The sequence below is a fragment of the Nematolebias whitei genome, chromosome 15, assembly GCF_014905685.2.
Source record: "Nematolebias whitei isolate Nwh7 chromosome 15, NemWhi1, whole genome shotgun sequence".
NCBI lineage: Eukaryota > Metazoa > Chordata > Actinopteri > Cyprinodontiformes > Rivulidae > Nematolebias > Nematolebias whitei.
The window spans coordinates 35,693,214-35,718,796 of record NC_056512.1 but is presented as its reverse complement, the minus strand read 5'-3'; the positions used below and the strand labels follow the sequence as shown (position 1 = coordinate 35,718,796).

The following is a 25,583-nucleotide window of genomic DNA, read 5'->3' as shown; positions in this document are numbered from 1 at the left end:
CAGTGCCCTCCTAAACAGGTCTCTCTTGAAAATAAGTTCTGCTATCGGAAAAGGAATAACATATAGAAAAAAAGACGAAAAAAAAAAAAAAAAAAAAAAAAAAAAAAAATGGTAATGCTAATGTGTTGCGCAACATCAAAGTCAACATTGTCCATCTGTTGGATGTCGAGCAGCTGATTAACTTTTTTAGTTACCCCGATTCAAGATGACTACCGCAACTAATCAACCGTAGCATTTACAAAAACGATTATAACTCAATGAATTTTAAAGATATTGAGCTAAAATTTGGCGTGGTAGTAGCTGACAGTCATTTCCGACACGTACTCCAAGCTTTACGGATCATGTAAGATCATATGAGATACCACACTATTGCATGAGACTGCACGTTATTTTCAAGGGTTTACCAAAACACCTACAACTCTATCCCATTCCGCATCATAGGATGAACTTGGGACTCAAACTGTAGCATGAAAGCCTGCAGGTGATATTAGCAGCACCTTCAATTATGAAAGTTTTCACGTAATCAAAATGACTGCAACTCCACATCTGCTGCTGAATAGGGCACAACTTGTCAAGTCTGCAACTTTAGGTTGTTTTATTGCTCCTGGAAATCCATAGCAACATTCATGCAGAAGTGAAGCAGCAGAGCATAAACCAGAGTCCAAGAACAAGAAACGCAATCGCCTAAACTCACCTGACAGATCTGCTGAGCAAGCATGAAACACCGCGGCACACTGAGCTTATTTTTAGGAAGATACTCTCGCAGGCTCCCCAGGGGCAGGTACTCCATTATCAGCTGGACCTCTTGTCTTCCTGTCGGGGCAAAACCCAGCAGCGTTTTATCTTTCTACTTTATTATTTTCAAAACGATGAGCTGCTGTCTAAACTGGTGCTCAGCAAGCCGAGTGTTGAAAGCCCCAAATACTGACAATAAAAACAGTTGTGCACTTGGAATAGATTTCCAATATGAATAAAAATTTTTTAAAAAAAAACAGAAGGGAGTAAAATCAATTACTTGAAAGTAAAGCAAGTAAGACTTGACATGAGTTTGAAGAAGCAGCTCTAAAGCAGACAGGAGATTTCTAAGAACTCACCTGGCTCAGTGCAACAGCCTTTGTATTTGACTATGTTGCAGTGGTAGAGGGATTTCAGGATTTCAATCTCCTTCATCCAGCCCTCGGGTGCGTTACCGTTCTCTTGCTTCAAGGCTTTCACTGCCACAAGTTCCCCGGTCCCATCGTTGCAGGGGTCATACATGTACAGTGTCACTTTCCCAAAGTGTCCCTGCAAATGGAGAAATTAGTCAGATTACTCTTTTAACGCACAAGTATGTGCCCTGCTTCAACTCACCTCGCCTAAATCCCTAATTTTTTTCAGGTAGCGCTTCTGGAACATGCTGGGGTCTGGTGGTGGGAAGATGGCAGGAGGAAGTACAGGATCTGCGTGTATATTTAAAAAAAAAAAAAAAAAGAGTTGGTCAAATAGCTACAAGCAAAAAATAAACAAGCAGAAGGCAAGTAATTAATGACTGACTTCTCTTTATGATTTCTATGAGCTCTCGGAGGACGGTGCGGAACGAAGGCCGTGCATCCGGCTCGTACGTCAAACACCAGCTGATGAACTCGGACAGCTCCTGAGAGGACGGTTCAGCAAGTCGACCCTTCTGCTGATAAAATCGCTCTTTCTGTAGAGGTGAGCGCAGTTATGGTCTTAGAGAAGTGTGTGGGCATGCACAGTTTTTGCCTGTTGGAAGAAAAGTCCGCCCTTCAGCTGCAGCCTGGACTTACCTCAGACAACGTGCTGCTACTCATGGGAAGAAGGCCGTTGTTGCAGATTTCCAGCAGCGTGACACCAAAGCTCCACTGGTCAGCAGCACAGCCGATAGGAGCGTTGCTGTCAACACACTCGGGGGCGATCCACGGGATCCGATCCAAACGTTCTGCGGCGTGGCACAACATTTATGACAACGGCTCTGAATTTTCTAAATAAAGCCCTTTGAAGAACAGCTCCTCATTTCATGGAAATTAAAATAAATTACTGTCCAACACTTGAGGAAATAAATTGACCATCAAAACTAATCGTTTGGACTTGTGTGTTTTTTTTAAACACTAAACTTTATAATGTGGAGTCAAACTACAAGACGACAGGAAACGGGTGACAGGAAGTGGTGTAGTAAAACCTTCCTGTTTCCTAAATCTGCCTGACGCAGAAAAGCACAAAGTACAGATCAGCTACAGCTGATTAAGAAATGCGGAAGAATAAAACTTGATTCACTGCAAGTTGTGTGCGCTTACCTTCTCTTGAGAGGACGTTTAGAGCGATTCCTGGATCACTCAGCTTGATAAAAGGTGAAGTGCCAGGTTCTAGGCCCCGCCTCGCCACCAGAATGTTCTTAGCACAGACGTTTCCATGAACCAAGTGTTTCGTCTCCTAGAATAAGAAAAGTACACGATGACTCAAAAGAGATTTTTATTTATTCTGTGAATGTTTATGAAGCATTCACACTATTGTGATCCGTACGTTTTTCGGTGCTTATTTCTGCTGATTTCAGCTTATTATGCTCCTTTCAGCTTATTTCTAAAAGCTTCAGCTTTTTCTAGTGTTTTATGCTCATTTAAACTTTTTCAGCTAATTCCACATTTGTTGCACTCATTTCAACTGTTTTCAGCTTAATTCAGCAAAAATGTGCTCTCTCCACTTCCTGCTTGTAATTTCAGCTTCTTTCTGATTTTTTTAGCTGCTTTTCAGCTGGTTTTTTTTCTAATTTCTGCCTTTTTCAGATAATTTCCACTTCTAATTGGACAAAATGTATTTTTCCTGCTTTCTTCTGCTAATTTAAGCTTATTTTTTATTACATTTTCAGTTAGTTTTTTTAAGCATTTTTAGCTAATTTCAACTGTTTTCAGATAAATTCAAGTTTTTTGTGCTAATTTCTGATACTTTCAGTCTAATTAACTTCTTTCTGCTAATTTCAGCTTGATATTCTCGTTTCAGCTTATTTCTGTTAATTTAATCTTTTTCTGCTATTTCAGCTACTTTTTAGCTGTTTGTGCTTAGTTCAACTTTTTCAGCTAATTCCACATCTTTTTAGCTCATTTCAGCTCCTTCCACTTCTTCTGTGCTAAATTTGGCTTTATCAACTAATTCCACATTTTTTAGCTCATTTCAGCTCCTTGGTAGTTTAAACTTTTCTGTATTTTCAGCTATTTTTGTGTGTGTGCTAATTTCAGGGTTGATTTTTTTAGCTAATCTAATTTTTGTGCTCATTTCTGCTTATGAAACTTAATTCAACAAACATGTTCTTTCTGCTTTTGCCTGCTAACTTAGGATTTTTCGTCTATGTCAGCTACATTTCAGAATGTTTTTAGATATTTTTCATCTATTTTCAGCAAGTTCTTCACCAACAAGCATTCACACTGCATTTTCGCAGGAAATGCAATTTCTCTAGTTTTATTTATATTTCTTTTTACACAAGCCCATCCCAGCCACAGCCTGTTTTGAGAAGGAATACAGACTTATGAGAACTGTGCAACTAAAGCTACACACAGAACGGTTTCTCCTTATTTCTTGTAAGCATCACAGAAGACACTTTACAGTCTCTTGCTAAATCATAATTAAAAATTCTGTAATCTTCAAGCTATATGAGTGGAGAACAGAAAAACCCAGGAGCTGGCATTTTTAATATGGTGTAATTATATTGGATGATTCCCTGCCTGAGTGCAGCAGCTCCAGTGTAAAATGTGGTGTTCAGTAAGAAAAGTGCCCTGTCTTGTTTTGTTGTTTAGACTCTTAATACCCACTGAACAGCAGCTCATTTGTGTAGGACTCTCTAGATAATAACCATAATGCATAAAATGCAAAAAGTGTTGAACTCACAAGATAAGTGAGGGCACTCGCAAGTTGTAAGGAAACAATCAGTTTCCACTCAGCGTTTATGGAGGCACTTTCTTTGTGAAGGAAAAGGTCTAAAGGCCCAAACTCCACATAATCTTCCACCATAATATCTGTGGAAACAGAAACAAGTCAGACTTAAAATAAAACCACAACAAACGTAAACAAATACCATTTGTTTTTTTTAAATAGAACCTACTGAGTGCAGTTTTGCATTAAGTCCATGGTTTACTCATAATTTATATGGAAGATATGACTAAAGACCCAAACTTCATGTAAAATGAGGAAGCAGCGAATGAGGAAGTCACTAAAAGAAGAATTGAATGCACGTAGCTGATTACTGCACTTACTTTCAGATCCTTTAACTGATACACCGTGTACAAACACCAGGTGACTGTGGGATAACTGGCTCATGAGACTTGCAGTTTCAAAAAATGCCTTAAATAGAGAAAAAAGTAGCAAATGCATAAATATAAATGGAATAACTTGCTGAATTGCAATTTAAGCAACAGCATCGTAGCTTACCAGAGCAATATCTTTATGGCTTTGGTCTAAAATCTTCAGAACCACATGGATGTCCTTACATCTGGAAAAGTTGTTGTTGGACTCAGTCACATCATCCTCTCCTCCCCACACACGCAAACGTCCTGAGTAGATGTTAGTTCTGGTTCCACGACCCAAATGCCCTTCCTGCACAGAAACACTAACTGGATTAATGATGGAACACAGCAGAGAGCATCAAACCTGGGTTCACTCAAAGGAGGCAGGTGAGTATAATCATCTCGTAGACGTGGGATAATTACAGGTTTCAGTATGTACGTTCAAAGTGTTAAAAAGTCACGTTGACAAAACTAAAATATTCCATTATAACATTCCTATGAACTATAGGTCTTTCATTAGGATACCAAAGACAAAACAGTTTCTTTTTATAGTGTGTATCCAGTTAGTAGGTAAAAAATACAAGCTACTACAGCGGGCTCACTATGGAGGCTAATAAACATCTAATTCATTACCAACATGCTCTTTCAAGATTCTCCACATTAATATGTAATAAAAGCACACTTAATAACAAAACAAAAAAATGGAATCATATATATAGAGCAGCTTTTTGACTCTAGTGTTTTAGCTGTCACATATGAATTAAGTTAAAATGTTTCATTTGTTCTAATACTTGAGATGAACTTAAAACTTCACCCATGATCTTATAGTACCGTAATTTCTGGATTATAAGCCGCTACTTTTTTCACACGCTTTGAACATCAAGGTATATACAGTGCTGCGGCTAATTTATGGATTTTTTTTTTTTTTTGGGGGGGGGGGAAGACAAGCTAACGAGCTTCATGCAGCCAAAACATTTATTCTCGTCACACCCAGGTGCTCACATAGCTGCCCAATACATGCGTCTCTTGGGGGGGGGGGTGTCCTCATGACTCAATGAGACTACCTGTATAAATAAAAATTTGACCAATGAAATTACCGAACAGGTCAAAGTTTGTTTCCCCCACTTCCCTAACCATTGTGCCCCCAGAACAAATTATTTGCAGCTACACAAAATAATAGGGGTGCACCGATTGCAGTTTTCTGGCCGATCACTGATCACCAATTTCTAAAAAGTCTGACCTGCCGATTCCGGCCGATTTGTTTTATAAGCGACACTGTCAGGTGTTAATAAGGTCACAATGCACCTTCAATTTTCCAATATTATTTTACTTAAAAACATGCCATTGAACAATATCATAGAAACAATACAAACTTGTTTTAACTGCCCATGAGGTAGTGCTCTGAAATATAAATGAAGTTCAGATAATTGTTGTTAAAAACTAAAAAAAAAATCTGTAAAATCGGTTTCTCATGTAAGTATCAGCCGATTTCCGATTTTCCAAAATTAAGGAAAATGGGGCTGGTGCACCCCTAGTGACTTCCTGGTAGGCTAGTGTATTTTTTTTTTAACCAGCCGTGTTGCAGGCAATGTTCAGAAAAAAAAATACTATGCGTATTTGTGTATGTTACTGCTGCATTTAATTGAACCTTTAAAAAAATATTTCTGTGTAAATATCTCGTTACAACGTGGACACTTGCGGCTTATCTACAAGCATGGCCTATATATGTACAAATGTATTTATTTTATTTAGTGGGCACGGCTTATATTTGGGTGTGCTCAATAGTCCGGAAATTATGGTAAATAAGGCAGTTATAAATAAAAAAGCTGAACACAAACTGGTTTGAAAATCTCTCCTGAGAAATAGTGACTATGAGCATGTTCCCTTGTGTTCTCCTCGTCTCCTTGTTGGTACCGGTATGTGCACATTAAAATTAAAATACCTCAGAATAGTTCATTTGTTTAATATGATACTATTGTACCTAAAAAACAATTATTAGGTAATGTGTATATAATGTAAGCAGCAAAAGTAAAAACACCTGTTTTAAAGGTTACATAAAAACAAATTCATGATGATGCTTTTACACATTCTGTTGTAAAACTGTAACAACAGGAGACCTTTTTTTTGTGTGTCAGAAACTAATTGTTTAACCACCTGTATGATATCTTTGTCCTTAATCTGGTGGAAGCGGAGCTGCGTCAGGTTTAGAGGCAAGGAGTCCGAGTGAGTGCCGCAGTCAACACCCCGCCTTTTCACGAGCAGGTTGGATATTTCTGCAAATGGAAAGAACACAAAACTGAGTTAGTTAAAAGACAACACAGGGTGCAGATGAACTAACGCTGCACAATATTTGAGACGTCCGATAACACAAACCTCCTTGTTTCGGCAAACAGCATTTTCTGACTGTAAAACTGTCCGAACCAGACTTGAGCACAAAAGTTTTGAGGCTATCAGTGAGCTCCTTCACGCTGGAGAATTCTCGGTCCCAGCCCTCCATGCAGAAAGAAGAACCCTTCTTCTGGATACGAAACTGCTTGTGGCTCGGCGCCGACCCATTCTGTGCATAAACACAAGCCTAAATAAAGCGTCTGAAATTGTCTAAGCTCTGCAATAATTCCCAGAGTGGTGTGGGTGTCGACTTACCTCATTTTTGTTTAGCACAGCAAGGATGATGCGGTGATAGTCGAGGGCACTCCATCGAACGAGGAACGTTCCCTCCTCTGCCGCCTCTTTTTTCAGCTTTTGCAGCACGAAGTCATCACTGCAAGCACACCGGAGCGGTGATATAACCGTGTCTTTGTGGCCTGTTTGTGTCTGCAAGTGCTTTCAAAAGAACAGAAAACTCACTGCATCGGTCCGTGCAGCAGATTCGCTTCGCTCAACACTACCCTGGCGGGAGCTACTTCACGGCAAAGATAGTGGTGGGCGTCTGCAGTCAGTCTGTAGTATCCATCGAGAAGGGAGATGAAGGAGCAGGCCTCCTGGCTGGAGTTCATCTCTACCTCCTACATACAAACACAGAAGCACCGCTGGCTTACAATCTGAGCTCCCACCTGGACACGTAGTCATTGCAACAAGACAAAATGCCAAAAGCAAAACAACAAAAAAAAAAAAAAAAAAAAAAAAAAAACAGGAGGCTAACATGAAACCTACAGCATGAACTCAAACATTAAAAAGTCTGACTTATCTAGTCAACGGAGTGGTAATAGATGTGACTGATGCATCTCAAGTCCATTTACTAATTAAATGAATGTATTTCATCTCATACATCGACAGATAAACAAGTGCACTCACCATGCAGTGATTGTTCTGAGTGCTAATGCGCACATTAGATTCAGTAATGTCTATGAGAGTTATTTCAGGGAAATCACAGAAGGAGGTCCAACTATCAGCAGCATTCCCATTTGCTTCGCTGGAGTGTTGCTTGGATTTCATCGTGTAGTTCAAATAATTGCTCCTGAGATAAGGATTCGGCTGTGCCTAGATAAATAAAGAGAGCAGCTGAGAAGTCAGCACAAAGGAATACAAACCAGAAGCAGGTGGTTAAAAGTGGCTTTTGACAAACCTGCTTGTGCACCTTCCTCCACTGAATCCCCTTAGTGCCGGACACCATTATTTCATGCGTGGCCGACGCGCCGGGGTTATTTTTCGAGATACCACCACTGTGGTTTGTGTAAGAGCTGCTCCCGTCGCTGTGTTCCCGCAGTTCCAGGTGGGTTACCAGGAAAGTCTCTGTGCCAAAGCATGGAGCCAAGTGTTCCAGGGTAGAGATGTACTTATACATGATCTCCTGCTCACCCAGTTGTCCTTTATCCACAGTGTGCTGCTGGAAGGTCCGTACAAATTCGGAAAACACCCGCCGGATCCTGATTTTAGTCAGAAAGTTATCCTTGGATATGTGTTTGGCAAAAGATTTTGGAATGCAGCGTAGGAAGCTGAAAGTGGAGTAAAGCCACATGTGACATCAGCAAAAAACAAAGAATTGATTGAAAACTAAGCAGAAAACAAAAAAGAATTTTTAATCCAATCAATAAACAGATAATTAAACAATAGAAGCCTTAACAATATCACATTACCTATTTTTTCTTGCCACTTCCTGTAAGGTCGAGTTTTCCTGTATCGCAAGGTGCGAGAGGTGAAGCACAGCCATTCCCAGACTCTCGTTTTTGAAGCGACTTAGTTCCTCCTCTGACTCTATGTCCTCCATTTCCACAACTTCATTCACAAATTCATATTTGGCCTGGAGTTTGAGACACAGGATGCAAAGAGTTGCATGACTCCACCGTTGTTGGCACATTATACAACTGCGCAGTCAAAAAAAGAACACATTGCAGTCTGTCAAACGCAAACCTGAGCAAATAAATACTCCAAGGATGTGATATCAAGCAGAGGGGAACCAGTTTGGTCCGTCGCAGATTTGAGAGCATATCGAAATACAGTTGGCTCCTTCTCATTAAGTCCGTGCCAATTCCGAAAGTAGAACCTGGACAGAAGGAATCAAGACATAAATACACTCGCTGTGTTTCAACCATCAACCATGCGAGGTTGTAGTCCTGGACTAACCTCATACAATAGTGAAGCACTACATTGGAGTCCTGTTCTGAGCTGAAAACGTGATTTGGACTGTACCAGCATCGTGCTTGTGGGTCATACAACGCAAACAGCACGTGGCACAGGGGAGTTATCCCTGCAGGAGGAAAAACTGTTGTTACACACCACACACACAAACTTTTATCTTATGGATGTCAGCGGTCTCCCTCACCTACGGTTTCTGCAGCCAAGACGCACAGCTCCTCCGCCGTGACGTCTCCGCTTGTGTGAGACAAATATTTCTCCCCATCTTTAGTCCAGAACAGGCAAACATGGATGCCCTGAGACTGGGGGGGACCACTGAAGCCTGGGAGGGTTCCTCCTGACGTGAAAAATCTGGACCATCCTCTTACGGACATGTTGCACAAGATCACTGAGAAGCAAAAAGAAGACACAAGTCAAGTGTTCGGTTAATCAGCTGTTTTTTTTCAAGTAGGCATCAGGACTCAGGAAGAGTTCACGTACACAGGAAATGTTAACAGTTCTGATTCTGCAGGCTTTACAGAACTGCATATGATGACTTTTTAAACTGACAATTAATAAAAGGAGCACCGAAATCAAATACATTGATTAAAATGACGTCAGTCAACCTGATCATGTCTAAAGAGGCCTTCCGGGGTATAACTCAGCAAACTTGTTTACCTTTTAGGCTTTAGATTAAAACACCCACAGCAACAAACGTTTTGTTGTCGATATGTCTATGTATTTAAATCACATAGATAGACTGTGTCCCCGAGGGGCCAAAATGCGACCCATCGCTTCTTACGACGTCATAACAAGGAAATAAGCGTCCGTGCATAAAAACATCATGGCAGAAGTATAATTAAACACAAGTGATGCATAAAACTTACCGTCAACGTTGAGCTTTCTTAAAGGCGTTACTTTAAAAAAGACAGCGCGACAAGTTGACGGTCGAGCTTCATTATTCGCGGAGCGTATTTCCCCTTTTCTCCTACTCTCTCGGTTTCTTGCGAACTAGTGTGTTGAGCTTCGACTAAACGCTGCTTCCCGAAACCAAGATGGCCACTCCCTCCTGCTGCCTCCCTCCCTCCCTCCCTTCACCGGAAAGGCACGAACACGACGCGCGAGACGCAAAAATATAAACATCGACTTAAGAGCTAAAAGTACGGACATTTACAAAAGTCTGCTTCACCCTGAAGTGGATCGCAGACCGCAGTAAATGGATCCACATTCGAAGAGAAATTGAATTTGTGTGTTGAGTGATCTTCTCTCTGCGAATGCCAAACGGCTCATTCTGCTTGACGATGGGCAGGGGCGATTCTAGACTCTAACCTTTAGGGGGTGCTGCTCAGCCCCCAGTCCTGACAACGGCTCGTTGCTTGATTCTGGCATATTTTAACAAGTTGTTAAACATCTACCTACATACTGTATGTAAGCACTTGCTTCAATAACTATTTTAGAAAACAAGAAATAGCCTGACCAACAGCTCTCCTTGTGTGAATAGTAGGGGTGGCCAGATCGATCCAAATATAGATTAATATCGATATCAACGTGGGTATTGATTTTGATCAATACCAGTGTAATGAGATTGACTTTAGGTTCAGTTTCTCTCCTGTATGTACTGCTGCGCTTTCAGCAAAGACGTGAGCCGACTGTCTGTGTAAGTGTCGCTCCTGTCACAGCACAGAGCAACTTTGCAAAGGCAGACAGGGCCCACAGAGAGGCTTCTGGGAATATTTCTATGAACTCAAGGCTTTGGAGGTTGTTTTGTTATTTACACTTTATTTATTGTATTTCCACTAATTATTTTTGATGTGTAATTATTTTTTTCAAACCCAGAAAAGAAATTCACTTAAGAGGAGAAATTTAGTTTTATTCCTTTATATCCTAAATATATTTTACTGTTTTATAACATTTGTTGCAGTGTAATAACTTTATAGAGTTTAAGAAAAAAAAAAAAATCCAGAAAATGAGTGCAATAATGGACAATTTTTATTTCATTATCATTGTTTTTGAACACGTTTTAATTTATTCTTGAGTGATCATTTTGTGCACTTTGTTTAAGGAAAAAATCCAGACATCACAAGGTCTGGGGAAAATTGTTTTGTTACGGTTCTATTTTTTCAGGAAAAAAAACTTCTATTATAATAAAGTTTTTTTTTTTATTATAAACTTTGCCTAATTCTATTATGGGTTTTAACAAATAAATGATCCAAAGGAAAAATCACAAAACATTTAAACGTCATCAAAATACACTGTAATTATTAAAAGTATTGTATCAATATCGGCGACATTGGACCTGTATTTATTTGGTATCGATCGATACCAAATTTTGCAGTATCGCGAGCCCCCTCAGCCCCCCCAGCCCCCCCAGCTCCTGCAGTTAAAGGGTGTTTCAATTCGGCACAAACTGAGGTGACAACTGACAGGTGGTGTTGAGGATCCGACTTGTGTCGGATCAATCATAGATTGATGAAATCATAATTTTACTGGTTCGCTTAAGAGTATCATTTATTCTAAATTTCTTCAATATTTTGGTGAATTTAAGGTTCGAGAACTGAATTTTCTTACAAAATCCTTATGATGGTTTCTTAATTTTTCAGGGGTGCTGAGCTAAAATTTAGGGGTGCTACCAAAACGAGGCTAAAATCGCCAGATGAGACTTCTCCTCTTCTAACATTTTTGTGCTGTTTATAGAATAGGATAATTGAAGTCTGAAGAAGCTAGACAATATTGGCGATTAAAGATTTTTCTTAAATAAGGGCATCAGTAGCATGTGGAAGAGTCATACACAGCCACTACGACCCAGTGCCTCCTCCTAGAAATGTGACGTTCGTGAACGATCAAAATAATTTGAACGACTCTTTATGACAAACAATAGGAACCAAGTCAGACAACTGAGAGACGCTCCTTTATTCCTTTTCTTGTGATTCCTTCATATTTTCTTTACTTGTCTACTGAGACAAAGTGTGGGACGACATCAGAGTTGCCAGACAGAAAATTACAAAATACCGTCCCGTTGCTTTAAAATTATATTTTAGCCATAAATATGTGCTGAGGGAGCACTTTTTTGCACAAAGGGAGTGGGTTAATATGAGGTGTGTGCTGTGATTTACCAACATGCACACAGGGGAGGAGTTGCGCACCCTGACTTTCTGACACGTGGGTGTTCACATTAATAAAATGAGTTTATTCATTTAATTATTTGGTGCACTGAAATGCCAAAATGATCATATACATGAGCTTTGTACAATCTTGTGCATATTATAAAAAGCCTCACTCTACAAATTGCACGGCCAAGCCAAATGACGGACAATGATTGTTTTATCCGACTTTAGAAGCAGAAAATCAAAAGCCAAGTATTTGGATAGAAGCACTTTATAGAATAGGTGGTCCCATTATAAAACTTGTGACGCCACCTCAAGAAATTAAAATGCCAATTTAAAAATGTCAACAAAACAAAAATATGTGTATAAATGGTGTATTTTATTCTTGCATGTCCTTGTGTAAAATAAATGCAGTGCCTCAGCATCTTGTTTTGCAACAAAATGTCTGTATTTTCTGTATGATTTTTTTTTTTACTTTGTATATTTTTTAGAAGTGTTTTTGCTTTGCCTTTGTTTTCACAACCAAACTAGGCTCACATTTCAGAGAGGCTGCATTTTTGCCACAACGGGTTTTTATTTAATCCAGTACAATGAAGCTAAAAATGCTTTTTGGTGACCGTTTAACACTAAGTTTATTTTGAAATGTCATAAGCCAATGTCCAAGTACTCTGGCCTTCAAAACAAAAGCACAGCGCTAGGGTGGAAACTTGAATCAGGAAACTTTACCTAATAAAAGACGACTTTTAGCCTTTAGATGAAATACACTCCTTTTTGAACACCTTGATGAAGGCTGGACCTTCAGAAATTATTCTTAGTTTGGCCACATTAAGATCGTGTAACCAAGATCAGCAACTACAGCCACGCCACAGACGATATCTGAAGAATACTTTTATCTCGAAACAAAACGGATGCGATTCTTACGCATATCATCTTTCAACATGTCACCCATGCAGATAAACACACAATAACTTGTTCTTGAAAAGGTTGAGAGTTCAGACAGAAGTTTATAGAAACAGACACATACGAGCAACTGAATACGATTCTTTGGATAAGAGCTAAATGTCAACAAAACCTAATTAGAAAAAAAGAAGCCCAATCTGAAAGGAATACACTAATCCAAATGTTGCAGCCAGGCAGGCGTCAGTTCAAACACCTACACAAACTGAAACGCACACAAATAAAACATCAGTGATGCCCAAACAGAACAGCAGCAGTTCCTTGTCCAAGCTGGGATCACTCATCCAACTAAGTTCAGTTGTAAAACGAACAGGACTCCGTTTATTCTTACTGAACGTTAGAGCGTTACTCCATTGATCAGCCAACTAATCATACGCATAATGAAGTTACACAACAGTGGGCGAGTACATTTGCAAATAACGATAACGGCTTTTCTCTCGTCACTCTGTCTTTGGTTCCTCTGGTTCCTGCTTCACCTCTTCGTAGGTGGCTTCTTCTTCTTCTTCTTTTTCATCCCCATCAGTCTTGGCGTTGGGAACCCAGAGTCCTGAGTCAATGCACCTCTTCATATGAAGCTTTGCCTCCTAAAATGTGCGAGGGATATTTTTATCATCAACTATGTAAAATACTTTAAATCTGTAACCAAAACAACTTACCGTTGGATCCATTTTGCTAATGACTTCTTGTAACATCTGGATGTCTTTCTCGTCAAAACATTTCTGCATCTCCTGCAGTTAACGACACGTTCTGTGTTATCAGTGTACACGAGGCATTTTAAAAACTCGAAACACGGTGACCTAAATGTTGAGACATCTACGTTAACTTACGGCTGGCAGGGACTCGTACACTTCAACGGGATCTAACCCCCCAGGACCTATGCGCTTTTGTCGCTCCTCTTCCTCGTATTCCTTCATAGCTTTTTCTATGCGGATCTTCGCCCTTCCCCGAACTCGCACCTTGAATGATTCCAGCTCGTCGTTGAAGGCGTCCTGGTACTGCTGGTCTGCTGTCTGGGTGAATACACGCACAAGTTTAAGGCCTTGAATAAATGCATATCACCTGCCGCCATTCTTGCCAGATTTTAGACTAAGATCATCTTTTGTTGTAGCTTTTTTTTTTTTTAGTCCAACCGAGTGTTGTGCTTAATCCAATGCAGTATCACAAGAGGTCACACTCACAGTATGACTCTCAGCTACTACCACATCAAATTTAAGCTCAATTTATGTAAAGCCGACTGAGTTTGTGCTGGTTAATATTCCTTAATTGTGGCAGCCAGCTTCAGTTGGATTACCTCCAAAAGTTAAGCAGTTGTAGATGTACACCAGCGATTTCTTTCAGAAAAATTCATTCAAATCCATCTTGTGATATATGACACCCTGGTATTTTGGACAGACTAAAACATCGTCATCCATATTCGTATTTCGGTGCCGTGCAATAACAATTAAGAGAAACGGCACTCCGACACAGAATTTTCAGGAAGCGTGAGAACGTTTACAGGGAGTCGAGTTGACAACTAATAAGCATCTGGGGAGTTGGTGTGTTGCATTCAAGTAAACAAGGTCTAGGTGTAACTTTGTGCATTACTATATACAAGTGTTCATCACGGAACTGTAATTTAACTGTCTGGCTGAAATCGATGAAAGCAATTGTATTACTGGTAAATTAAATTCAAAATTGAAATATCTTGGGTTACCTTGATCTTGGTAAAAAACTGACGGAAGCAACCACGGGGGTCCACTTTGAGGCTTTTTGACAACTCAAGGATAAACTGCATGACGATAGTCTGATGAGCCACTTGCTCCATCAGTGCATGTTTCTGGAAGAACGAAGAAGCACTTCGAATAAAACAGTTGGCGGCAAAATCAAAGAGTCACGTTCGATTAAACTAAGGTCTTCTTGTTTGTAACTTAAATTAGAGTCGATCATTAGAACAAGGACAGAATCAAAAAAGCAGACTTTTTTTTTAAAACCCATTTACCTCCTCAACTTCAAGATCAATGCACATGATGACAAGATAGTTGGCGGTTTCTTCACAAACAAGATGAGGATTGTCAGAGAGGTATTTCTGGCTGTCGTCCCAACGTCGCAACATGCCTGAGGTCAAACGAGAATACATTCAAATCTCGACTGTCTCATTATAATAAGGACTCGTTTTTTTTATCACGGCTGTCGGTGGGGCTTACCAAAATGTTTGATCTCCTTTTCGTACTTCTCCACAAAGGTTTTGTGTTTTTTCTCCTTCTCCTCTTCAGTCTCTTCAGAAGGATCAGGTTTGACATTAACGATACTCTGTTGAAAACAAGCAATGCAAACATCTGTAATGTGAAACTACGTGTTTTGGATATGTTTTTTTTAGAATATATCGCCACATTTCTTTAATATGATCATCCAAGAAGCCAGTTGAGATGAAAAATAATAATAATAATAATAATAATAATAATAATAATCGGTAGACCAATTGACCACCAATTTTTTTCTTTTTTAACCAAAGCCCAAAATTTAGTTTTTTTTTCTTCTGAGAAAAATTGTAAGTGTATAAGTTATTCTATAGGTTGTTAAATATACATTTATTTAAGCTAAGCTATTATTGTTATATTTCATTAAATGAAAAACACATACTGGCCAAAAACATGCACACACACACACACACACACACACACACACAAATAAATAGTTGTACGTCGGTCACTGGCTGCACTGATTTAAAAAAATAAAAATCAAATCAAATAGAAAAAACTACATTGGTCATCCTCTAATCTAAAAAAAAAAAAAATCAGTACCTGATGTGACAACTTCCAAAACGGTATGAAATTAAGACGCAGAAAATCTGTTTTATGGTAGATTTATATGAATTTTGTTTGACTGTGACTTGAGATCAGAATCAAGGCAACCAAAAGAACACGTATATTAATATAGTCGTCATTTTTGAAGTTATCTTATTGACAATGTTTAATCTGCATGAAGGGGAGCATTAAAATAATTGATATTAAATATGAATAGGAACAGAATGTCATCAAAAAGCTGAGGCAACTTTTGAAACGCTGAACGGAGCGTTTGCAAAAATATAACACGACTAGTAATTTATATAAATTTTGTTTCACCAACATGTAGGATTCTAAAATGTAGATCTTCTGAATTGTCTGATTACTTAAGACTCATAAAAGTGCAGATGACAATAGTAAAGATTTTATGATCGATCTGAAGCAGAACATCGCTTCAGTCTGCTGATCACCTTGCTGAAACCATCCTTGCTGAGTGTGTCCACATTCCAAGGCATCTTCTTCTCCTCTCTGTTGAACTCGTCCATCTTCTTCTCCCATTCTCGCTCCTCCTTTCTTAACTTCTTCTCCTCGGTCTGGACTTTGCTCAGCTCTACTTTGGCATCATCAGATGTGGAAACCTTCATCTCTTGTAATTTTTTCTGCATCTCAGCAAGCTTGCGCCGACATTCAGTCAGACTCTTGTTGATGTCTTCGCCCTTCTTCTGAAATTCGTCCATTCGCTCCACACGGGCCTGAAATGCATGGAATCATCAGTCATTACAAGACCTTATCCGCTTATGTTCTTGTTTTCCCTCAGGGGCGACACCGGACGGGAAGTCAGCTAGCTAGCTTACAAAGTGCTAAAAACAACCATAAATTAAGCTTATTCACAAGTCAAAACTAACCTGGTGTCTCCATCTGAAAAGACTGGGTGTGTCGATGTTTGGGTGGGTATCATCTTCATCGTCCGAGACCTCAATGTGGTCCCACACGCTGTAATCTATCCTTGACATCCTGCAAGCCAAACCAAGCTAACAGCCTTAGCTTGTTTTGAAAGTCTAATAAGTTAAAAGAAGTTGACCACGACAAATTTAAGCACGTCAGAAAACACCCTGACGCTGTCAAACCTCTCAAAAATGCGTATTTATGAACTTCTTCCAGGATAAATATAGTAGAACCTACACAGCATTAGCTAGCTAAATGCTGCTACAAAATTCTAGAAAGAATCGCTGTTTCCGGTTTACGTCATTACGTCACGACGTACGGAAATACGCACTGCGCGACGACGTCGTCCGAAGAAGAAAGGAACAGTTTTATGTTAAAGCGTTTTCACAGATGAATTTAAGCTTTTCGCTAATATTAACGACACGATTATCTCTACAGTGAATTAAGAATAACATGAACTTAAAGTATAAACACAGTTGTTGTTTTTTTAATTTAAAAATAGCTACACCAAGCCTACCAAAAATACTGTGCGAGCCAATAAAAAAGATAAAGTTGAATTTTTAATACCCAAAATAATTGTATTGTTTGATGAAAAGGAATTTTATCAAAGTAAACGCTGCTCAGCTCATTATTTTTAGTGTTTTAGTAACAGCTGCAAGAAATGTACTCAGTTATTGATTTTTTTTTTCTACACAAAACAGGTTTAGATGTTGGTATTACATAGACATTTACTGTTGTTTTTCCATTTTTATATATATATTCTTATAGTTTAATCACATTTCTTTTGGCAATTTGAAGTTCAAATCAAATGGCTGAAAGCTGGCACAGTATCACACGTGTTTGTGGACAGACCAGCCAGCTATACCTGCAATAAATAAATAAAATTAACATTGTTGCTTAGCTGCAATATGAGAAAACTGCACATCAGTTTTATGTGTCATCTTGCAAATAAACACATGCATTTAGCTTTTGATACAAACAACCTATGAGATGCAAACTCTGAGCAGGTTCAAGATGTGAGGAGCAGTTTATGAGGCAACTTTTTTAGGTTTGTTTAATATCAAGAGAGGTTGTCTGGCCCTGACAGGTACCACCAGGAGGGTGTCACAATCAGGATGTCTGAATCTTGGTCGTTTTCCCCTGAGCGTGCTGAGCCTTTTGTAACAAGCTTGTCTCACATTCTGACATGCAGACTCATGCAGATCTAAAAATGAGAGGGTGTGGACAAAATGGCAGCAGTTCAAGATAATCTGATTGTTGTGACAGGAGTCTCATCACCTGAAGCTTGCAATGAGGAAAGGTGCACAGTCGAGAACACTTTAATCTACATTTAATAACAAATCAGTCTTCCTAAAAGTTATAATATAAATACTGTAGAATATATAGACCATCAGCATTGATGCAATGCTGATTTTTCCTCGATGCTTCCTTTAATTTAGATGTTCTGTCTTCTTGCTCTTGTTCTCCGCCAGCTTGGATTCTCGGAACCCGGAGCAGCAGACGGAGTTCCCGGCCTGAGCCTCACAGCACCGCCGCATCTCTCGGATCACATCCTCACACAAGCGCTCCACGTATTTGTTAGCTGCAGGACGGGGGGAAAGAGTAGCTTAAAATGTGACCGTAAAGCTTCACCTTTTAACAGCACACAAAAACCCCCTCGATGTACCTTGTAAGCATTTTTGAATGGAACATGCTTGTTTCTGACACGGGTCTTTCTGTGGCATGTCTGAAAGAAAAACGCAGCAATATTTTTAAGGAAATTGAAATAAACCACATAAGACAGGACCTAGAGGTGCTGTCTCTCACCTGTATTGCTAGATAATGTTAGCTGCTTATGCTACTTCCTGTTTGTAGTGTGTTGTTATCACGTGACGCCGACAATCATTTCCGGAAAAACAACACCACCATCTTGTGGCGGAAAGGAGCATAACAGGTGTTAAAGGTTGCATTGAACAACAGTAATACAGAAGTGTAAAATGTAATAATATAAGTTAATTTAGTTTTTATAGAATTATTGTTTGACTAAATCATGCAACCAATCAGCTTAAATATGTTTTAGAATTTCAAGAGCTAATTCTATTGCTTAAAAAAAAATCCATTCAAAATATGAGTTATAGCTTCAATTAATAAAAAACCCCACATTTTTTCTTTTTTTATTCGTAAAGAAAAGAAATGAACAGCTCATATGTACAGAAACTTCTCACACCTAATCATTGTAATATAAAACGTACAGGTAACTACATTTTTTTAATGTTACATGTTTTTACTTTGTTAGTGAAAATATAGATTTAGTAAAAATATAAATTAGAGAACGATCATCACATCGAAAGTGTAAAAAAGTAAATTATTGCCTAAACAAACTTTCACATATTAAATCACGGTTACCAACACAACATCTGCAGTTCATTTGTTCTCCCAACACTTGATAAGATCCATCAAAACATCCACTGAATATTGAATGTCTTTCCTTCTTTGAGGCAGCAACAGTAAAATCTGCACATTGAAGCTCTTCCTGCTGATTCTTCTCAAGTTAGCGGACCTCAAACTGCTAAATGAAAGCAAAGACAGATGCGCATTGGGACACGAGCGTGAATACAATGTTCAAACGTTGCAACTCAGACCTGTTTTTTTTTTTACCTTTGATCTTTGCTTTGACAATGAACTGTTTGCTCTTCTTTTCCAGCATGTTAGAGACAGTGCAGGTGTAAGTTCCTGGGAGCAATGAGGAGGAAATAATAACCGCTTCCTCCTTCATTTTCTCCTGTATAAGATGGGAGGATTGCCAGCTGTACACAGGTGCAGGATTTCCTGCAGCTGTGCAGTTTAAGGTGATTTCTTCACCGTGTGTTACTTCCAAAACCTCTGTTTCAGGATTAAAAAATGTTGGCGAACCTAAAGAAAGAAGCAATGACAGATATCACTCATTCATGCAGAACAACTTGTTTTCAAAGTGGAAATAGCTTCATAACTTACAGTACACGGATGCAGTGAGAGGCTCCGAGGCCACAGCAGGCGGTGGCTGTGGTCCCTCTGGTCCGAGCTCCAGCTCTGCTACACACTTATACTCTGCGTCATTCTCGGCTTTGGTTGGCGTGATGACAAGAGTGGAGGACACTTGGACAGGCGAGGAAGATGTGAGGTCAGAGAAGGAGTGTTTGTACACCTCGGTTTGCCCTCTGTACCACCTCAGGGTGAGAAACTGAACAGGAGCAATATTCTGAACCTCACAGAGCAGCTGGTATTCTTTCCCCTCCACCATGGGGCCAGTGTTGTTCACCGGCCTGATGGAAACGCTGTCCGGAGTTTCTGCATGAAGAGCACAAATCGTTCAGGTGAGTCAAACAGCTGAGCTTCTGTCAGGCTTTTAGAATAGCAAATCCAAATAGTTGGGAAGTTATGTAAAATGTAAATAAAAAAATGCAACTAAAAATTTGTCTAATTATTTGTGCAAAAAGGTCAACTAGAGTATGGTGGCAGGAACACGTCTTAAATAAGTTGGGACGGGGCAGAAGTTCACCATTATGAAAAATAAAAGTCTGAAAATAATGACAGCGTTAAATCATATTGTTTCTGAAAGGAAAATTGAGACGACGTTGAATGTCCCATCACCTACAGTTTATAATATGAAGTAATTTCAAGAAGAAAAATTCAAAAGTCAGTATTTGATGCTCGTGATCTTTAGGCCTCAGACAGCACTGCAGTTAAAATATATGTGAACACCAGAAACACCGTCTGATCTGGGCCAAACCCGTTTAAAATGGACTGTTCTGTGGTCAGACATCAAATTTTGACGTTTCCTTTCAAACAACACATCCTCTATCCTAGGGACCATTCAGCCTGTTATTAGCACTCAGTTCAAAAGCCTGCCTCCTTGATGGTATAGGGGTGCACTTGTGTCTTTTTAGCATGGGCAGCTTACACATCTGGAAATGCACTACGAATGCAGAAAAGCATATACAGGATTTAAAATGGCAAATGCTGCTATCCAGCAAAGAATATTCTTGAACAGTTAAATCTTGCATCAGACAAAAACGAGGCAACATTTCTCTCCAAAAACACAAAGGACTGGTCTCAGATGTTTGCACTTAAAAGAAACTGCGGCTGCTTCATGGTGGTAAACAAGGCCCTGTCCCAACGTTTTCGAGCTGTTTTACCTAATTTTATCAAAATAAAATAGTGTAGTTTTTTTTTTAAGTTTACACATTTAATGTCTAGTGTTCCATTGTAAATAAAATGTGGATTTAAAAGATATTTTTACTTTGCCGGAACTGGAGGTTTTTTTTGTTTTGTTTTTTTTTAAATAAAAGCACATTTCAGTGAAGAGCTGACTCACTGTAAAGGACAAGGTTGAGTTTTTCCTCACACTGTCTTGGAGCTGTGAAAAACACCCCGTAGCAGATGGGCTCCTCAATCCAGTCGATCAGGCTGTCCACTTTCCACTGGACGGAGCGGTCCTCATGGGTCTGTGGAGCACTGAGGGCCGACTCCCAGCCCAGAACACGAACCGGGCGCGTAGCTTCACAGACGACCGACACCGACTCCCCAAAGCCCACCACCACCCTGGAGGGCTTGAGGACCAGGGAGCAACCTTCACCCGACACTGAGGCACACAGCAGCAATCAGCACCGACTTTCACTTTTAGATTTACCACACACAAGTCAAAGTGACCGACGGAACCAATCACTATAAACATCAGGATACAGATGTGGATATTTAACAAGTCTTACAGGACAGATTTAATTGCACTCAAACATACATTCATATTATTTTTAATACACAAACTGCTTGAAGTTAGTTCCCTGATGCTACTTATTGATTCTTTAGTCTCCCAGCTAATCAGTTATCTTATATTTAATATTTATGGATCGTCCATCATCTACAAATCAAGTAAATGAGATAAAACTTGTTGCTTAGAATATCTTACCTGAACAAAACGTGCAAAACACCACAGTCCATGTCAGAAAGTTGTTTCCCATCGTATTTATTTATTTATTTTTTTTGCACCGAGTCGTCGAAAGGGAGAAAATTCCAACTTGAACAACCGTGGCAACTCTGCAGGGAACTATGTCGGAGCAAAACAGGGTTCCCTCCCAGCTGACTCCAGGGACGGGAGGAGGGCGCAGCGAGGGAAATTTAACAAAGCCCGTTACTTTGCACTGGATTTTTAACAGAACATCAAAAGGATTCAAACTCTACTGTAGGTTTTAAGTCAGAAACATTAATAATGAAATCTAAACAAACCTGTAGATTAAACCTCTTAACATCCGCACAATTTAAATCGTTCAACGGGGCAATGAAAGCATGAGTCTGAACCCCACATTAAAAATGTTTTGATTGTTGAGCAACTTTAAACTCCTCACATTTTCCCTGGTTGTGCACACAAGCGTGCTCTTAGCTCCTCCGGCCTCCGTGATTTGTTGAATCCCAGCAGGCCGGAGTGTTGGACACGTGCAGCTTGCGGGACTCACACTGTGACCAGAATGATACGCAGCATATCAGCTCGGACCACAACTGTCGCACAAGAGGGCAAGGAATCAGACGCTTCGGTGTATTTATGGGAGAGGACAGCTGGAAATCTCACTCACATTCTCTCTTCACTTACAGCTTTAAATGTGCCTCAAGTTCTCTGGACAAAAAAAAAAAACAGACCTATAGTAAAACCTTTATCTTTTACTAGACTAAACTGAGCAATTTGTCAGCTGCCAGGTTGTCATGGCAACACAAAGCATAAACAAACAGTTGGCCTACTTTTGGATGAAATCTTTGCTGGAAATCAAAAAGATGAGGCACTTTTAGGAGAAAATAAACACTTTATTTTGGCAACTTAAAGCAGGATAATGTATACGTTTCCTTACATCCTCTTTGTCGGGCTCTAATTAGTATGGATGACTCAGAACTGCAGAATGTAGGTCACAGTGAAAGAGGCGGCGGAAGAGGTCCAACAGATTAACAAAAGGTGGCACAGAAACACAGACACGGGTTTGACTTGGCCTCAATCAGTATTCTGCCAGAGAAGGTGGCCACACAAAATACATCCAGCTTTTGACGTTTTGAGTCCATTTATAAAGAACAAAAATGTGCCTTGTTCAAATAATTCAACTGTCACAGCAACAATTCATTTCCAAGTACCTTTTTTAAATTGATGCATCAGGAATTTGTGCTTTTAACGTTACAAGAGGCTCATAAATGTTTTTTTTTTTCCCCAAAACAACCTGCTTTGTCTACTTAGTGCATCAAAATTTTTAACATTAAAACAATGACATGGCTGCATAGAAACACACTATTTGACATCATAACATGATTTATAAAAACAAAAATGTAAACAAAACTAAAATATTGGCACTGCGTGCGGTAGTATTCTGAGTGATGTCAAGTAATTACTTTAGATGTACTGAAGTGGTTCATAACCAGAGTAGTAGAGAAAAACTGATGGATAAAAAGCAACTTAAATGCGTTTTTCTTTGAAGGAAAAAAAAAATAATCAAAGCCTTTAAAAAAAAGACCATCACTATAATCAGGAACGGTAAAAACCAGCTGCTAAAAATGCTACAAGAAACTAAAAGTTGACCTGAGGTTTTCAGAAACTGCTGCCACGGCAGCACCAAGACCAGATGAGGTGGTCTCCATGGAAACCGTTCTTTGGTATCATTTAGACATGGATGTTTTCCTGGGAAGAACATCATTAAAGCGAACAAAACAATAAGGGCAAAAGTGTGTCCGAGTCTGCTGCTGGGTTTTAAAAGACCTTAACAGAAGATACAAAAGTTTTTAAAAATGTAGAGTTCTAAAAGAAAAACGTGTTTCTCCTAAAGTTTCAATGCCCAGATGAGTCAAACGTCAGTGTCTCTGTGACTAACACAGACGAGTTACTGTTTCAATCGTTTACCCAAAAATAACTGGTCGAGAAACACAACAACAATAAAGGGAGTCAGCACCATTTTAACACAGCAGCTGCGTGAATTAGAAAGAACTCTTTTCTTACGAGACGGCTGCAAAACGATTCCCTCAAAGTCCGAATGAAACGGCAACAAAAAATAGATAAGCTTTAAAAAAGGATAAAAAATTCACAATGCAGCAGAAACTGTGAGTCATGCTTCCACATTAAGGTCTGTTTTTTTTTTTTAAACAACCACAATGCGTATAAACTCACCCCCTCCACTAAGTATATATATATATATATATATATATATATTGGTTGTTAATAAAATAAAGAAGTACTGATGATGAATAAAGCATAAAGCCAGTGGTTAAATTTATGCATTTTAACTAGGCACCAGCGAACCATGAGCGAACACCAGCAGCGCATGCACAGTTCTTCTTACACCTCATCAAGTCACTTAGGTGGTGCTTCAAAAACACAAATAATTCAACTGTAGTTTTTATAAAACTTAAAAAAAAAAAATGTCATGCAACAATAAATTACAAAAACGACTCATATAACCCCTGACTGTCCTTTGGGGAAAGAAAACTTTCCGTTTGGTTGAGCAAAAACAAATCCAGCAATGAAGAGCGCGACACCCAGGCAAAGAAATCCTCCCAGGATGGCTGCGAAAGTGGTTCGATCCCCTGTGGGGAACAGGAACTATGGTTACACTTCTGTTGTAGAGCAGGACGAGAGATGCTGCAGGTTCAGTGACAACAGATTACCTTTGGCTTCAGTCACGGTGATGTATTTGGTCGTTTGGCCGAGGTCGTTGGAGGCTGTGCAGCTGTAGATCCCCGACAGCAGAACCTCCTGATCCAAAACGGACCCGTTCCCGATTTGATTCAGCATCTTTTCTTGTGAGGAGTGTGCAAAACGCCAGACGTATGATGGACTTGGGTTTCCAGCAGCCTTGCAGTTTAAAGTTTTATTCGTATCAGACGTAACTTCCAGAGTCTCATTCTCAGGCTCGGCGAAGGTTGGTGGGTCTGAGAATGAACATAATCAAATTAAAATGCAGTCCGAGGTGAAACTAGCCCCTAGATTTGACAGGATTTTAGAGCTGCATTGAAGAATAGAGATAAACTCACATTTGACTGTTAATTTACGCCTCTCTGACTGAACTGCAGGAGGCTGTGGCTCGAGTCCTGTTGGCAACAAGCGCACGATCGCGTCACACCATATCTCACTTCCATCATCATCTCTGTGGGGTGTCAGGCGAGTCGCCCATGTGACATTTGAATATGAAGAAAAATTGTACTCTTCACTTAATATCTCGTTTCCTTTGTGCCAACGCACAGACAGGTAGGCAGTTGGTATAACATTAAAAACATCACACTGCAAGTCATACGGCTGACCCTCCACCATGGGACCCCAGTGAATTTGATTGAAGAGCACATGGGTTGGCGTTTCTTCAGCAAAAAAATTACAGAAAAGGCAAGTTATAATAACATTAACTTAAAAGTCAAATGAAAGTCTGCTTTAAACTGTCATATGAAGTTACTTACTGTAAACGATGATTGGTAGCTTTCGAAGTTGTTGGTCCTGGTCATCAGAGAACGTGACATAACACTGTGGTTGTGGATGCCAGTCCTTCACTTCAGTTATGTTAAGCTGAATAGAAGAGACGTTGCTTTGCATGCCTCCTGCGCTATATGTGGTCTCCCAACCCATTCCCACCACATTGGTGCAGGAGGACAAGCTGCAGGTGGCCGATAGAGAACCTCCGAACTTCACCACAACTACCGGAGGACTGAACTTTATTTCACAAGCACTCACAGGATTTCCTAAAGAAACAGGAAACATTTGCTTAAGAAAGAAAAAAAAGCTTATAGTGCAAGTAGCCATGTAAAAAAAAAATAAGCACAAAAGTGGAAATTACGAGATTGTTTTTCTGCAACAAACTGTTGCAGGAATGCTGAGTCAGCGTTCAGATTATTGTTTTACTTTTTCTAGTTTCTTCCGTATGTTTTATTGTTTGTTTGTTTTTTTCACTCAGACTGCTTCCAAACTTTGAGTTAGTTCAAACATTCATTTATCAAAATGTTTGGCTCAATCAAATTACTGT

The 25,583-nt window shown here is 39.5% G+C and overlaps 4 protein-coding genes across 4 annotated transcripts in view; all 4 read right to left on the bottom strand.

Moving 5' to 3' along the window:
• Positions 1–9,880, bottom strand: part of tyk2 (tyrosine kinase 2) — a 13,132-nt gene extending 3,252 nt beyond the window's left edge. The window contains exons 1-20 of the mRNA XM_037689102.1: positions 9,713–9,880; positions 9,034–9,234; positions 8,835–8,958; positions 8,622–8,754; positions 8,348–8,511; positions 7,837–8,206; positions 7,566–7,751; positions 7,119–7,276; positions 6,915–7,032; positions 6,645–6,828; positions 6,426–6,544; positions 4,417–4,581; positions 4,242–4,329; positions 3,877–4,004; positions 2,295–2,430; positions 1,788–1,939; positions 1,534–1,684; positions 1,351–1,439; positions 1,095–1,284; positions 695–813 (exon numbers count right to left, since the gene is read on the bottom strand). Coding sequence (XP_037545030.1) covers positions 695–813; positions 1,095–1,284; positions 1,351–1,439; positions 1,534–1,684; positions 1,788–1,939; positions 2,295–2,430; positions 3,877–4,004; positions 4,242–4,329; positions 4,417–4,581; positions 6,426–6,544; positions 6,645–6,828; positions 6,915–7,032; positions 7,119–7,276; positions 7,566–7,751; positions 7,837–8,206; positions 8,348–8,511; positions 8,622–8,754; positions 8,835–8,958; positions 9,034–9,220 — 2,961 coding nt within the window. The 5' untranslated portion in view covers positions 9,221–9,234; positions 9,713–9,880. The remainder of the gene's footprint in view (positions 1–694; positions 814–1,094; positions 1,285–1,350; positions 1,440–1,533; positions 1,685–1,787; positions 1,940–2,294; positions 2,431–3,876; positions 4,005–4,241; positions 4,330–4,416; positions 4,582–6,425; positions 6,545–6,644; positions 6,829–6,914; positions 7,033–7,118; positions 7,277–7,565; positions 7,752–7,836; positions 8,207–8,347; positions 8,512–8,621; positions 8,755–8,834; positions 8,959–9,033; positions 9,235–9,712) is intronic.
• A 2,948-nt stretch (positions 9,881–12,828) lies between these two features.
• On the bottom strand, positions 12,829–16,892 carry cdc37 (cell division cycle 37 homolog (S. cerevisiae)). The gene is made up of 8 exons (XM_037688434.1): positions 16,554–16,892; positions 16,119–16,400; positions 15,070–15,175; positions 14,865–14,980; positions 14,580–14,702; positions 13,714–13,896; positions 13,543–13,614; positions 12,829–13,470 (listed from the first exon to the last, which is right to left on the bottom strand). The coding sequence occupies exons 1-8, from the start codon at positions 16,659–16,661 to the stop codon at positions 13,327–13,329; spliced, it is 1,134 nt and encodes a 377-aa protein (XP_037544362.1). The 5' UTR covers positions 16,662–16,892; the 3' UTR covers positions 12,829–13,326.
• A 1,055-nt stretch (positions 16,893–17,947) lies between these two features.
• cmc4 (C-x(9)-C motif containing 4 homolog (S. cerevisiae)) lies at positions 17,948–18,425 on the bottom strand. Its single transcript, XM_037688433.1, has 3 exons — positions 18,400–18,425; positions 18,260–18,319; positions 17,948–18,175 (listed from the first exon to the last, which is right to left on the bottom strand). Exons 2-3 carry the CDS (start codon positions 18,315–18,317, stop codon positions 18,024–18,026), a joined length of 210 nt encoding a protein of 69 aa, XP_037544361.1. The 5' UTR covers positions 18,318–18,319; positions 18,400–18,425; the 3' UTR covers positions 17,948–18,023.
• Positions 18,426–18,901: 476 nt separating this feature from the next.
• The window catches only part of icam3 (intercellular adhesion molecule 3), a 29,974-nt gene continuing 23,292 nt past the window's right edge, over positions 18,902–25,583 (bottom strand). The window contains exons 13-21 of the mRNA XM_037688570.1: positions 25,024–25,302; positions 24,607–24,927; positions 24,241–24,504; positions 24,042–24,159; positions 22,100–22,104; positions 20,927–21,193; positions 19,567–19,899; positions 19,231–19,485; positions 18,902–19,141 (exon numbers count right to left, since the gene is read on the bottom strand). Coding sequence (XP_037544498.1) covers positions 19,134–19,141; positions 19,231–19,485; positions 19,567–19,899; positions 20,927–21,193; positions 22,100–22,104; positions 24,042–24,159; positions 24,241–24,504; positions 24,607–24,927; positions 25,024–25,302 — 1,850 coding nt within the window. The 3' untranslated portion in view covers positions 18,902–19,133. The remainder of the gene's footprint in view (positions 19,142–19,230; positions 19,486–19,566; positions 19,900–20,926; positions 21,194–22,099; positions 22,105–24,041; positions 24,160–24,240; positions 24,505–24,606; positions 24,928–25,023; positions 25,303–25,583) is intronic.